We start from the raw sequence: 14,781 nt of genomic DNA, 5'->3' as shown, positions 1-14,781 counted from the left end.
CCCATGCATATGACATGGGAGTAGGCTGTGCAACTCCTTAGGACATAAGCGGAAAACTGCCCTCAAATGGGGCAAGGGAGCAGGAATCACAAGACCAAACGTTTTCCAAAGTCCTATCAGTCCAGTAAACCCAAGTACATGTGCCTGCTAATTGTACTTCAGCTTGTTGCTGTTGCCAATTTATTTATAACCCACCTTTCTCCTGTGACAGGACTCAAGGCCGCTTACATATGAAAATGGGAACCACCAAAAACATAGGTTGTTATTTAGGTTTAGTTTCCTGCCATGTGACGTAGACGCAGAAGAGGTTACAATAAATATGCATATATTCCAAACTAAACTAATCCACCTCAGCTTTTACAAAATCAGCTCTTAATTCATCTTAATATAACAGGAGTCTAGTGAGTTAGGTCTTGTAACACTGAGTACTTAAAGTGACCTTTATTTCCAAATCCTCTTTTCTATTGATATGAGTTGGGGGTGTCTGATTTTCCTAAATTCCTGGATTTAGTAAATGTTAGAATTTAATGAATCTTTGGAGTTTAATGAAGTTAGACTCTTAATACCTGGACCCAGCTTCTTGTGTTCATGAGATCCCCATAGCAGAGAACAAAGACAGGGAGATGACATAAGCAAAGCAGAGACTTGTGTGGCAGCAAGCAAATGGCAAGAGCCCTGCCCCGAGCCAGTTACAAAGTAGAGTTTAGAATTTCAGTGGTGGTGCTGTGACCTAGAGAGAAAAAGTGGCTGCTGAATGCAGCAAGCTACAAAGTCAAAGCCATGGCTGGCCAATTGAAAAGTCCTGCAGATTAGGAGCAAACACCTCAACAGAAAAACCTCTCAAGACACCACTTTTCATCAGAAAGGGAGGGTACTAGCAGACCCATTGCTCAGGGGCTGCAGGAGCTTTTCCTCCCCTGATGTAAAGAGGTGAGGGACATGCCTCCCCCTTCCTTCAAATGGTAGATCCAAATTGCTGCAAAGCTGCTGGGATGGTCCCCACTCACTTCTGCAGCTTCCAAGTTAGGAGGCTTTGGTCTCATTTTTGCTCATGGTCCTGTTGGTGTGGCTAGTAGGACAGTGGTACAAGACAAATATTCTGAAGCAAGCTAAAAAACACACTTATTTGTCCAGTCATTTGGGACTTCAAAGGATTTGAAGCAGATGTCTGCTAAACTGATTACTGTGGCTGTGTTGAAAAGTTCTTTTCAATTGTTGTGGCTTTTAAACATTGTTTCATAGTACTGTGTGCATTAGCTGCTCTGTGCTGCTGTTCAGAGGAACGGCAGAGTACAAAAATGAAATAATAAATCATGGTTGCCTGGTGGCAGGGCCACATGTGACTGTATAGAGTAACTGTTGAGGCCTGTAGACCAGGGGACCTGGCCTGCCACCATAGATCAAATTGTGCTTCAACATCTAGAAGGCTACAGGCTCCCCATCCCTGCTGTACATGGCAGTGGGTTACATGCATTCAAAGGTATGACTACGCAGAAGGTAAGTTTTGTATGGATCTGCACTTCTGCTGTTGATTATCAGGAATTCTGAAACCAATAGTAAGGTTACTGCATCCATTAGTACTGCAAAACACTAGAGCCAGGGATTCCCCAACTTGTGTCTCTAGCAGTTTCTGAACTACAACTCCCATCATCCCTAGTTATCAGGACCAGTGGGTGAGGGTGATGGGAGCTGTAGTCCAAAAACTCCTGGAGACCCAAGTTGGGAAAACTCTGGACTAGACTATGCAAACAGCTTAATCGTTGAGATTGACAAAGACACGTTTCAAGTTAAAATAGTAAAAGTACACTTTATTAAACAAATACATTTGTCCAAATAGTCCATTAAAGTAAACAGGAAGAGTTTTTTTCCTTTAGTACTGTTAATGCTAAGCTTGTATTCAGTGTAAAACTGGGAGGTATAAAACAGAATACCAGAAAATTCAGTATAGTGAATTAAATATGTTTCCATCCACAGTGGTGTGTTCTGATCATATCAATACCATACTCGTTCCTATTAGAGTGGAGCAGTTCCATAAGCCATTTTAAAAATCCCTCCATATCCATGAGTTTCCTATATACACAATACTTGACAGCTTAAATATAAATACATTTCCACAACCAATATATTACAACTGTTTAGCTGTCAAAGGAAATGTTTTTTAAAAAACAACCTTTCCATCGTTAGTGTTTTTCACCCAAAGTGAACTCAAAATCATAATCAAGTAGCTATAAAATGTACAGCCTGTACTAATTGGAGAGAAACTCCTGTATAAATGCTAAATAAATTTGAAGAAACAAAAGTGTGCAATGCTAGCTTTCGGAAGGCTCATATACAAATAGAATTATTGTGTTTTAAGAATACTGAAAGCTCAAGGGGCTTACAGTAGCAAAATGCATAAGGCAACATAGATTCTGAGGTTTTCATTTGGCATTCATCTATACCAGGGTAGCTCTAAGTAGCTCTCCAGATGTTGTCTACAACTCCCATCAGCTTAGGCTGATGAGATTTGGAGTCCAATGACATCTGGAGAGCCACAGGCTAGCTACTCTGATTTACACCAATTCATTATCCACTCTTTTGGAAGTCAAATCTTAGCTCCCAATGCAACGTAAAAAACAAGCAGGTATAGCACACTGGGATATACTTCAAGGCAATGCTTTAAAATTGTACCTAGAATCTCATTGGGCTAGTACAATAACCACTTGTGCACTGTCATATCCATGAAGCTCCAGCCCTCCAAGGAGGAAGGGTTACTAAGAGCCAATTCTATCTTGTGGGCTACTTCTGGATTTATGTACATTAAGACTTTACCCTCTTGACTTCTCAAAGCCTCTATTTCAGAGCTGAATTATCTGCTTGGTATAGGCAGACAAAACTTAATAAGCAGTTTTCATATGGCTTTTATAACTGAGGTACTGTTGTGACAACATCCAGCAATTCAACTCCAATGCATAAACTTTACATTCATGGCTAGCTTTAATGTCACGTTTATATATGTCACGTTTATATTATATAGCAGTACTGGATGACAAATCCAGTTTCAAAGCTGAATATAGCTCTTTCGTTGCCTTTCCTAAAGTAAGGACTTGAGATTCAGTGCAAGCTACTGGCGCTAGTGAGGAAGATCAACATGAGCACCCTATGCAATCTGGAAGAAAAAGTCTGGCTTATTGCCATCTTTTAAGTTCTACCCCATCCTGTACTTGGTAGTGTGTGTTCCAGACCAAGGCAGCAGGATAATAACATGATGGAAACAAAAGAGGACTGGCACAAGAGATTGTTATCTTAAGTTACTGAAAACTAAGACACTTATTAAGATACAACAATGAATTATTATTCTGCCGATCATGGATGATCAGAACAAGTAGGATGAATGAGAGAAACACCTAGTATTTCTCTAGTTGGGAGTTTTAAAAAGGCAGGTATGACCCTGTCAAGTTCATTAAAAACTAAAAACAAAACTAAACATGGCACCTGATTCTTCTTAGAAACGCCGGGGGGTGTCTTTCAAACAGCACATGTTTTTCAATGCATTATAAGATGTGCCTGGAAGACACTCTTACCTGACTAGGACATTTTTAAATTATGGTGGATATTTCTGAGACCACCACCCCTTTATGTTCCAACAAGAAGTTTATTATGATTTTGAGAGTGCCCCAACACCTTAACTCTTTCCATGATTGAGCAACTAATTTGTATTTTACTTTATTTTTCAACTGGGCCCTATGCAACACATAGCTATGTATCTCCCATGCTTATGGAAAGAACTAATTAAAATGCTTGATCAAAACTCGTGTAGAAAATATTGCGGGTGCTCAAGTGAGGAAATCTTCATATGCTAAAAGCTTCATTGGGAGAAGGGAAAGCCACTGCCAGGAAACCAATTTTATGTTTGGAGAGAAGTGTGCCAGTACTTTCATTTCTGTTTGTGAGCATAAGCCTCATATCAAACATCCCCTAAATCAACATACTCATCATCTCTCCTAGCCAAGTCCTCACCTTCCAAATCTTTCCAGGTGCTCGTAGGTAAAACTGGCTTGAGGGAATGTCTTTGAAGCCCAGCAAATGGAAATAAAGCAGACAGGCGAGCAGGATTTCTCTGGAAGGGAGCCTCTGCTGCAGCGCCCTCCTCTGAGAGACTCTGGCTGCGTTTTTCATCCATTTGCTTCTGCAAACCTTGCACATCCTCCATCACATCCCAGACTTTTGTTGCAGTGGCAACTGTCCCACCACTAGGCAGCTGAGCTTCAGGGATCCATCGCAAGTATCTCTGCGCCCACACTTTGATTTCTGGTCCTTCTAAGCGTGGCAGCAGGATTCCATGGAGATCAGCAGGTTTGGCGTGCCAACTCTCATAAAATTCTCTGGAGGTAGTCTGCAGTTCGTCAGCAGATGTTATCAGCCTGCTGATCCTTTTGCCAAGGAGGTTTTTTATTAACTGGTCCGTTTCTTCCTTAAAAAACCCTCTTTTGGGGGACGGTTTTGTTTGTGTCAATGGTAAGGAAAGCTGCCGTTGATGCTTTTTGTAAAAAAAGGATGAATGTAGGCAATAGTTTAGTTTAAGACAGATTTAAGTTGCATTTTAACAGCTATCGTAGCCTACATCTTAACAGTGTTTCGGTAAAAAATAGCTAAGCAGCTATAACACAACACATTGCTCAGGCAAGTAAGAAAGTTGCCGAGAATAGTGTTTTGAGAGAGGAGTGAAATTAGAATTAAATTTAGTCAACCAACAAAAACATTTAATGGGTCAGTAAATCAAGACACTGCCCCTCCTCAGAAAACAGGATAATTGGCCATATCTTTGAAAGTTTTTACAAGTTATTGAAAAACTGCCTAAATCTGCTCAGCAAAACAGTTGCAGATTTCAGATGCATACCAGTCAGGCAACTCACTAAGCCCCCTGTTGCGATTCAAAAAAGGATTACATCCTTTCCCATCGAATTGTGAAAGAATTCACCTAGCATGCTTAAGACTGCAAATCCTTTAGTGGTTCTCAAATGAAAAATTACTTGAGGGCACATACAAAATATACTGATGTATACTTTTTAATTAAATAACTATTTGCATTTTTAAGTTTTTTGTTATGGGTTAATTTCAAAGTTAATCCCAAAGACCAGCAAATGACTATGTGATGCAGCGGGTGACGCTGTGGGTTAAACCACTGAGCCTAGGGCTTGCAGATCAGAAGGTCGGCGGTTCGAATCCCAGCGACGGGGTGAGCTCCCGTTGCTTGGTCCCTATTCCTGCCAACCTAGCAGTTCGAAAGCACAAAGTGCAAGTAGATAAATAGGTACCACTCTGGCGGGAAGGTAAATGGCATTTCTGTGCGCTGCTTTGGTTTGCCAGAAGCGGTTTAGTCGTGCTGGCCACATGACCTGGAAGCTATATGCCAGCTCCCTTGGCCAATAAAGTGAGATGAGCGTCGCAACTGCAGAGTCATCCGCGACTGGACCCAATGGTCCAGTCTCTTTACCTAATCATATGTTAACACTATTTTACTTAGCTTTATATGGTTAACTCATAGCAATCAATTAAGGCAGCAAATCATGGCAATGACTGAAGTACCTGATGCTGAAAATAATGCAGCAAAATAAGCTGTAAACCTTGCTTTTGATATTGGCATTGAGAGAACTATTTGCAGAAATCCACAGGTTCTACCTTAACTGAACAGTGGGTGACACAAGTCATCAGCCACTGTTTATTTACGTAAGGTAGAAAAATGATAGAGAGTTTTGAGGATAAGAGTTGGACACCTTACCTTGAATCGTATAGGTTTTTTCTGACTCTTATCTTGTTTTGGCTTCTCAGCATAAAGAGGATTATTCAGCAAGGCTTGTGCCTCAGGTCCAAACTGCACAGACCAGTCCCAAACGTGAAGATAACTAAGTTTGGTGCCTTCTGTATTAAGGCTTCCTCCATACTATCAAAAAAACCCAGACAAGAATTAAAATCTTGGGATATATTTCTAATAAGCATCAGTTCATACTAGCTCTTTACTGCAAGTAACATCTTTACTTCAGCAATTTCAGTTCCCTCAACCACCTTTCTGGTCTGTGTAAACTTAGCAGGATTTGAACACATTTCTCAACATGGCATTGTATAACTTCACTGTACCAAGTTTATCTGTACACCTATTCTAGCCGAACAGAAAATCCACTTGATCCAGGACATGGTCTGAAGGCATATGACATAGTCATGGGTTATCTAAAGTTAAACAGCTCTGTCAGTCTGGATGGGAGACTACCTGGGAATCCCATGCTACCTCAAATAGTATGAGGGAAAGGGTGGATATGTAAAAAAATATAATTTCTTCAGCAATTGGTTTTTAAAGACTTAAGTGGTAATATTGCACTCAAGTATAACCTTCCTCCAAAGAAGGACCCAGTTAGATCATAATTCTTTTGAAACTGGCAGAGGAACAACTTTCAAGGTATCTTGTTCACATCCATCCTTGAGAAGTGACACTCTCAGGATTCCTATAGCTCATGAAAGCACTGAAGGAGAGAATTGGGGGGGGGGTCCCCCCCTCTGAATAAGATAGAAGATAGTTTTCTTCAATCATACTGATGTCTGTGCAATATAAGACAGATACTACACCGTGTCTGTACAGATTCCAAAATTTTAGTTCCCTTTTTTATATGAAGAGTAACCTTCATGGCTGCAAAGAGTTGAGAGTATGTGAGCAATGTCTGGCGAGGTATCAGAAGCCAGAGAAGGGGTGAAAGGTTTCCAGCAGAAAGAGGCAGTGATTCAACACGCTGCACAACTTTATATACCATTGTTAGAATGGGTTATACACAGAAACAAAACAAAAACATGCTAGCATTTGTACATTATAAAAACAAGGCTTTTATTGGCACTTGATTGTACTGCTGTCATAAATCCAAAGAGAATTCAGCTGCACCAAGACAACCCATCTGTAATTCCCCACAGCCCCCAGTGTTCATACCCTGGTAGTGTCTCTTTGATGCGGAGAATTGAAGAAGAAGGTGCTAAATATTGGAATGTACAGACTATCCGACAAGACAGTTAGGTAAGTCTCTGTAAATTCAAAGGCTAGTGAATACTGTTGAACCAACTGCCATACACAATCCAAGAACAACAAGAAAAGTGGTGCCTAAAAGGGAAAAAAAACAGACATTATGCAATAGATTACATGGGGTATTTCATGCATTGAGTTCACTGAGACTGAACCTACCCAAGGGGGTATTCCATGTGATACCCTTTCCTCATTGACCTTTGTCAATTTAAGTATGGCTGGTGGGGATGAGAAGGAGTTATTTTTTAAATTGTGAGTCTTGGCCTGGCCTAGTCTCATACCCATTTCTGAAGGCTTTCTAAAGGCCATGTTACATAGGCAGGCTCCTTATTTAGGGCTCTTAAGGTACAGAGTTCCACTATATTGTACTATCATTTTGCTAAAGTCCAAATTAAGTTACTTCAAAAACATACTACGTTGTTACTGTTGAATAGCTGAATGCAGTATTTCCATTATGAATCTCAGCCTTCCCCCTTTAATACCATCCTAGAGGATAAGGTTTTGCTCAAAGACTTCAAGAATTTCATTTTGTCATACCTCCTCTCTATCAGTTTGCCACAGATGGTTACACCGATCCAGAAAAGCATGTCCTCCCATGATCCATTCTTTTTGAATAAGACTCTGAAATCCCAGCTTAGTTCTGCAGTGTGCATCCATCATAACTTGAACCAAGCAGGAGATTACACAACACAGGTCAGAAGCATTCTCTTCTGAAGAGTAAAAAGAAATGGAATCATTTGAGACATGACAAATCCTTTTATAAACACTTGAAGGAACTATATAAATTGCAAAAATTAATGGTTCCTACTTAAAACTTGGTACCTACAATAAAGGATTGGCCACTTCAGGATTCTTGACAAATGGGGTTTACTGAACCCCCCTCCCAACTCTGCACCTTTCTATTAAGATACCTTTTACAACAAACTGACCAAGACTAGCATAGCGTAGCATAGTGTGACTAGATGTTGTAGTAGTGACCAAAATACAGGCGCCCCACACGCATATGTGAAAATCATGTAAGTGGGGAGAATCCTTTGTGTCCTGTTTGCTGATCTCTTCTCCAATTCAAATAAAAAATACTGTACCCAAAATATCCACAACTGGAACTGAAACTCTGGGGGCGGCTGGAGGCTGGAAGACATGCGGAAAAGTGGTGCTGCACCACCCCACACACCAGCTGTTAGGCAAGGAGGCTGAGCAGTGTAAACAAAGCCCCGCTGGACCTCCAGTCTCTTTTCCACCTTCACTAAAGTCCAATTATGGCTCTGGGAAGGGTCTCCTCATGAGCCAAATGTATTCTCCAGCTCCTTCCATTTCCCAGTATGAATTAAATTATTTATTCCCCATCACTGCCCATATACATGGTTGCACACAAGTTGATCGTGCATAAGTGGAAGGATGCCTGTATTGCTTTCTCAGAAACACAGTACTTTGGCTATTTTTACTTCATAGTCCTTTGGGTGAAATTTCATATTCACTAGTACAGTGGTGCCCCGCAAGACGAATGCCTCGCAAGACGAAAAACCCGCTAGACGAAAGGGTTTTCCGTTTTTCAATGCGCTTCGCAAGATGAATTTCCCTATGGGCTTGTTTCGCAAGACGAAAACGTCTTGCGAGTCTTGCGATTTTTCCCACTCCCCCCCCCTTTTTCTAAGCCGCTAATAGCCTTTTAGCCACTAAGCCTTTAATAGCCGCTAAACCGCTAATAGAGCTAATCCGCTAATAGGGTTGCTTCACAAGACGAAAAAACCGCTAGACGAAGAGAATCGCGGAACGGATTATTTTCGTCTTGCGAGGCAACACTGTAGAACAAATTTCAGATGTTTCCCTTTCATTCTTGATTATGTCAACTAGGGATATAGATTCCCAAACAATGCACAGAAACTATTTCACAGTGGTCAAGGCAAACCCCAGCACCACAGATGTCATAACACAAAGCTGAAGAACAGAACCTCGAACAATGTACTAAATGCTGCATGAGGAAAGAACACAACTGTGTGAAGGATTGAAGAAGCAAGTTTGGAAAGATTGCATAATGTTTTCACCAAAGAGAAAGCTACTTAAAAGTAGCTAGTTTTGAGCTTGCTTAGTGTAGGGGTGGGTGAATCAGTCCATTTCTGGCCTGTGTCAGTCTTCCATGCATACATTCATAAATCTGTTCTAGCCTGTTTGTACAATAATCCAATGTTTAAGTGTGCCAAATATGTATTTAAATACATATTTTATCTTAATGCATGCATTTCTAAACATGTTTTATCCCAAAGTGGGCATTTTACTACAATCTTTATGCCAATAACTGTTCCAAAATTCAGAGAAGAGTGATAATTATGTCAATGCACTTAATTGTTGGGGAGTTGGTTTGCTTAAAAATGCAGACAGGATGAATGTTCCCAGCCTTAGCTGAATGGCACAATTACCAATTAGCCACAGTGCTAAATGCCAGCCTCCCTAATCTACCCATCTGTAGGCTAGCCAACAGTACTCTACTCACAGGTGGAGAAAAATGGGACAGCAGAAAACAGGGTCTTCACTGAAAGAAGGAAAATAAGGAGATGAGACAGAAGGAAGATGCAGGTGTCCAGCCAAAATAAAATCTCAAAGTAATATGCTAAAGTGATTTCCAACTAAGCCCATATTTCAGGAGGTAAGGAGGTTACTTAGTAAAAAGCCACAGTAAAGACCCCATAGGCATGCATACAGCTATCCAAGATTTACAGACCCAACTTCTGCAAGGGTGCTTGTTCTGTTTCCTCTAAAACTGGTTACACTAATGATTTTCAACCGGTGTGCCATGGCACCCTAGGGTGTCTTGAATGATGGTCAGGGGTGCCGCGGGCAACACTGGCCTCTGTCCCTCCTTCCTTTCCTCCCTCCTCTGGTGCCCTCTTGCATCTCTGCCTCTCAAAGGCTTGTGTGGCTGGCTGTTGCAGCAGCCCTGGCTACAAGCTTCCCAGGCGAATGGTGCCTCTGGGAGGCAGCTCTCTTTGGGGCAGGGAGGGCAGCTGAGAGACCGGGGCAGCAGCAGAGGCTGCCCAGAGGACTCCCATGGAGAGGGAAGAGGAGAGAAGGATGAGGAAACACCCCACAAGGGAGGGTGTTTGAAAAAGGGTGAGACTGCCAGCCCTGCAAGCAAGGAATGACATAACTGGGCTCCTGAGCCCTACAGGGATGCCAGAGAAAGAGTGTAGTTGGTCAAGGAAGCCATGGACTCAAAAAGGTTGAAAACCTCCAAGTTACACTATCAGGAAATGAAGCATCAGCCCAATGAAAGAGTCCAGTGACCACTTACAGAGGGGGGTTATCCCATTTCTTTAGGGCATGACATATATACCTCAAATTCTTGGTACAAAAATCTTCCAGGGAAGAACAGAGAAAATATGAGGAAACGAAGGCAAATAGTGTTTCCCCATAAACCATAATTTCACTCAACAGGGTTCTTAGAGCTAGAGTAAACTTGGGTCCCTAAGAAGTACCCTTTTACTTATCCAGGTGGGCCTTTCAGTGGAAAGGACTGGCCAGTAACAGTGGGGCAGGAATGCTCACCTGCCTCCCAAATACTGAGCATGACTGCTGGTTCCTGAAACAGAGAGGAAAAAAGCTCAGCACAGTTGAGGAGCCAATCCAATACTCCTGCCACCACACTGTGCTGAGCTCCTTCACCTTGCAGCTCTCCCTCTCAGGAACTGGCAGCAACACTATGTTCAGGAGGCAGTGGAGCAATGTTGCTCTGCCTGCACAGCTCTTGCCACCTGCCACAAGGCTGAAAACTGCAGACTCTGTATCACAATGGGACCCTGATCTCACGAACTATGCTACATGGAAAACCACCTTTGAAAAAATCCTACAGGGATTTTTGCATGCAAGCTCTTTAGTACAGTTAAAGGAGTGCTTAATTCTGTTTTATATGTCACACTTTAATGTAAATGAGCTGGTGAGAAATAGTAAGACCTACAGCTCAATCCTATGCATGTTTAGTCAAAACATAAACCATACTGAGCTGAATGGTAACTCCAACACAAATGATTATAAGACTGCACTAAGGCATTTAGTGAATCAAAGCTTGCTCTTTGAAATCTTAGGTGCTCAATAAATGAGACCCATTCCAGGAAGACTCTGGGAAAATGAAATTTTAAAAATCCTTCCAGTAGCACCTTAGAGACCAACTAAGTTTGTCATTGGTATGAGTTTTCGTGCGCATGCACACTTCTTCAGATACGTGCATGAACTATTTGTTTCAACTACAGCAGACCAACACGGCTACCTACCTGTATCTAGGAAAAGAGTTGGTGAAGACCATGAATGGTAGATACATGCTAGTGGAAAACACTTCTGCATGTGTGACCTTAGGCACACAAATTTTCAGACTTTTCTATCTAGTGCAGCCCCTCCCACAGCCCTTACAAATGCACCTTTGGGGGTTATGGCACAAAAGAGATAGGGGCATCAGTCAGAATCAACCACCTTGCCTCACAAAAGCAAAAGCACTTTTCAATAGCCCAAAGCCATCTCTGAAAACAACCAATGGCCTCTTGGTCACTTGCCAGAGTTTATATCACGCCATGGAAGCATGCATTTCCTCCCTACCATTAATTCTTCTGTCTAAACTAGACTTGAGATATACTGCCACAGACATTATGCACAGTCAACATTAATAGCAGTTAGAGTTGTGGTTTGAATTATGTGTCACGAGGCCTATGAATTAGCAGTTGTTCCACCTGGCTGCAGCAAAGAGGAGAAAAGGCAGCAGGCCATCTACAATCCCTTGGCTTAGAATAATTGCCAAAGCCCTTCCTTACACAGAACCAGCTCCTTCAGTAGCCATCCCACCTGGCCAGACATTTAATGCAACTAAGAAATACTGCCAGAGTTTGTTCTCCATTTTTATCCCATCTCTTTTGCATAAAGTATATATTATAAGCCAGCAGGGACTGTTTTCTTAACCTTGTACAATATCCAGAAATCCTAGGAGTTTAACAAATAATCTAACCGTCAAAACAACTGAACCAACTTCTAGAAAAGATTACCAAACATATAAGCAACTTGTAATGCACTGTGTTGCAAAGCTTTATACAAAGTGTATCATCCCAAGTGTGAAATGCACTCTTCTCCCACAAGGATCTGCAAAATCAGCACCTGCACTGTGGAAATTAAGCATTTTGCATGCCCATTTGACAGCCCACGCTGTGTACTTCAAAGTAAACTTCAACTTCAATACCCATAGAATAAGCTCTGCAAGCACCAAAACAATTGGTTGTAAATAACTTTTTGGGGAAGTGAGCATACTCTGGGCTCCCTCTAAGACGATTTTGACCTGTTCTCTTTTGGTGGGGAGGAAGTCACCATTAGATCTTAAAACTGCTCATGACAAATTAATGCCCAAGCACCTACAGCGCAGCTTCACAAGAAAACCTGCAAATAAATCTGGGTGCCATCCAAAGCTAAGGTCTTTATTTTATTAATTTCAGCAAGAAACCATCTACCACTGAAGTCAGTGGTCCTTGAATTCTCTGCTTTGGCTTGATTGTGCTCCAAGCATACTGCAGAGTAAGGCTCAAAACCCCTCGCTTATCTTCTGAATACATTTAACATATGAAGTGTACTCAGCTGTAGACCTTAAATATTCAATTCTTCCTCTTTGAATAATCCCCTTGCCAGCCAAGGCTGTGTGTCGGGTGTCAACTAGAGAAGGGATTGCAACAGCAGCATATCTACTGTCCAACCCTACAACTTGTAATAATTCCAGGGCAACTCTAAATATAGAATGCAGTTCATAAAACTCAACTCCTTTCTTCACATATGTTTGAGAACTACTCTACAATTCAGCTACTTAGAAGTAGAGCAGCTATGTGGAAGGTGCACTGGAAAGAAGGATGTACACAACTTACCTATAAGTAGAACATTTGTATTCTCTGCTTCTAGCAAATCAATAATCTCTACTGCTTTTCTTAGACATCTCCTAGAACATGAATACAATGCTTTAGCACAACTGACAAGTATCTCCCACTTCTGTACCCATTTTGGCTGATTCCAGACACAATAAACAGGCCCTATAGTTGATTTTTCTCACCACAATGGAACAGAATGAAGCATTTTTTAAAAGAGGAATAAAGAGCATTTTTCCATTTTTCTAACCTCCTAAAATGGGCTACAGACTTACATACCAGACTGGTATATCAGTACTCCTTATTTCCTACACTAAACCAATAACCTTATGTCTCCTGTTGAATTGGCCTGACTTAATCCTCCTATATAGTTTGATGAAACAAGCTGTGTTCACAAATGCTATTTTTAACATTGATATAGCTAGTATTTTAGTCAAACACTCCTGTATTATTTAGGTTTTGGCAATATATGTGTAAATATAAATATAAAATATAAATATATGCACTTTCTAAAGATAACAATTCTTTATATTTGATGTAGTTTTATTAGATGTTACTAGCATTATTTTGCTAATAGTAAACACATTACTAACATTATTAAAGAAGATGCAGTGCATTTGGTCATATGAGTTATCAAACCTTTTCATTAAGTTGGCTATTTTGTGGAATGTAGTCTTGTTTTTCTTTGATAACAGAGGGGAAAAATTCTAACCTGTCTCCTTCAAGAGAAACATTGGGTATAAATCCTTCCTTTGAGCACCCCTCACTCTTTCATTTGGGAAGCTCACATCACTTTGCTGCCCAATTCTAGCCTTGCTGATTCAGGCAATAATTAGTTTCTCAGCTCTGCATCATCAATATTTTAGATTTGTAATGCTAGTATTTTACAAGGTTTTTACGCTTTTTTTCCTGTAATAAGGAAATGTGTTTGTTGTGTGCCTGAAGACTCATCCTTGAAAACTAAAATTATGTGTTCTAATATGAAAGGGGACCAACTCTGACCCTTAATGCTGCTGTAGAGGGAATTGAAGTGGAAAAACTAACTCTCAGACTCAGCATCTGCTACATGAATGGAACAGAATTGTCACATTAACTTAAATGGAAGGCCTTAATTATGATATGAAGCCCATAAAGCCATTGTGTTATTGTTTGATCTTATACAGGTGATTGGGACCCGGGTGGCACTGTGGGTTAAACCACAGAGCCTAGGACTTGCTGATCAGAAGGTTGGCGGTTCGAATCCCCGTGACGGGGTGAGCTCCCATTGCTCGGTCTCTGCTTCTGCCAACCTAGCAGTTCGAAAGCATGCCAGTGCAAGTAGATAAATAGGTAGCGCTCTGGCGGGAAGGTAAACGGCGTTTCCGTGCACTGCTCTGGTTTGCCAGAAGCGGCTTAGTCACGCTGGCCACATGACCCGGAAGCTGTATGCCAGCTCCCTCGGCCAATAAAGCGAGATGAGCGCCGCAACCCCAGAGTCGGCCACGACTGGACCTAATGGTCAGGGGTCCCTTTACCTTTATACAGGTGATTACATCTTGGAGCTAATTCAGATTAAGTTTGGCATTGCTAGCTTAAGTACAGCATTAACTTTCTAAGATGCAGTACAGTTGAAGCAGGGTTTCACCAACCTTACGATTTCTAGCCAATTTGTACTCTCCAATAATGAAAACCATTTCACATCAGTATCCCAGAAGTCTGTACTGTTATCTGTAAAAAGAAGAGAAATTGTTTTTAGCTATTTCTGGTGGCAACTCAAGTACTTGACATCAATAGAATAGAAGATTTCAAAAGGCACAATGATATTTGAGATATGTATTGACTGTTACGTTTCCACCTGCTGGAAAAAACATGAAGCAG

At 41.2% G+C, this 14,781-nt stretch overlaps 1 protein-coding gene across 1 annotated transcript in view; it reads right to left on the bottom strand.

Moving 5' to 3' along the window:
- Positions 1 to 1,787: 1,787 nt before the first annotated feature.
- The window catches only part of MTMR12 (myotubularin related protein 12), a 38,850-nt gene continuing 25,856 nt past the window's right edge, over positions 1,788 to 14,781 (bottom strand). Inside the window, exons 11-16 of the mRNA XM_081212766.1 lie at positions 14,553 to 14,631; positions 12,928 to 12,998; positions 7,580 to 7,752; positions 6,953 to 7,120; positions 5,762 to 5,923; positions 1,788 to 4,519 (exon numbers count right to left, since the gene is read on the bottom strand). Coding sequence (XP_081068892.1) covers positions 3,947 to 4,519; positions 5,762 to 5,923; positions 6,953 to 7,120; positions 7,580 to 7,752; positions 12,928 to 12,998; positions 14,553 to 14,631 — 1,226 coding nt within the window. The 3' untranslated portion in view covers positions 1,788 to 3,946. The remainder of the gene's footprint in view (positions 4,520 to 5,761; positions 5,924 to 6,952; positions 7,121 to 7,579; positions 7,753 to 12,927; positions 12,999 to 14,552; positions 14,632 to 14,781) is intronic.

Source organism: Podarcis bocagei (genome assembly GCF_964188305.1).
Source record: "Podarcis bocagei genome assembly, chromosome: 11".
NCBI classification, from domain to species: Eukaryota; Metazoa; Chordata; class Lepidosauria; order Squamata; family Lacertidae; genus Podarcis; species Podarcis bocagei.
Note: the sequence above shows the minus strand (reverse complement) of the source record. Positions and strands in the feature narration are given on the sequence as shown.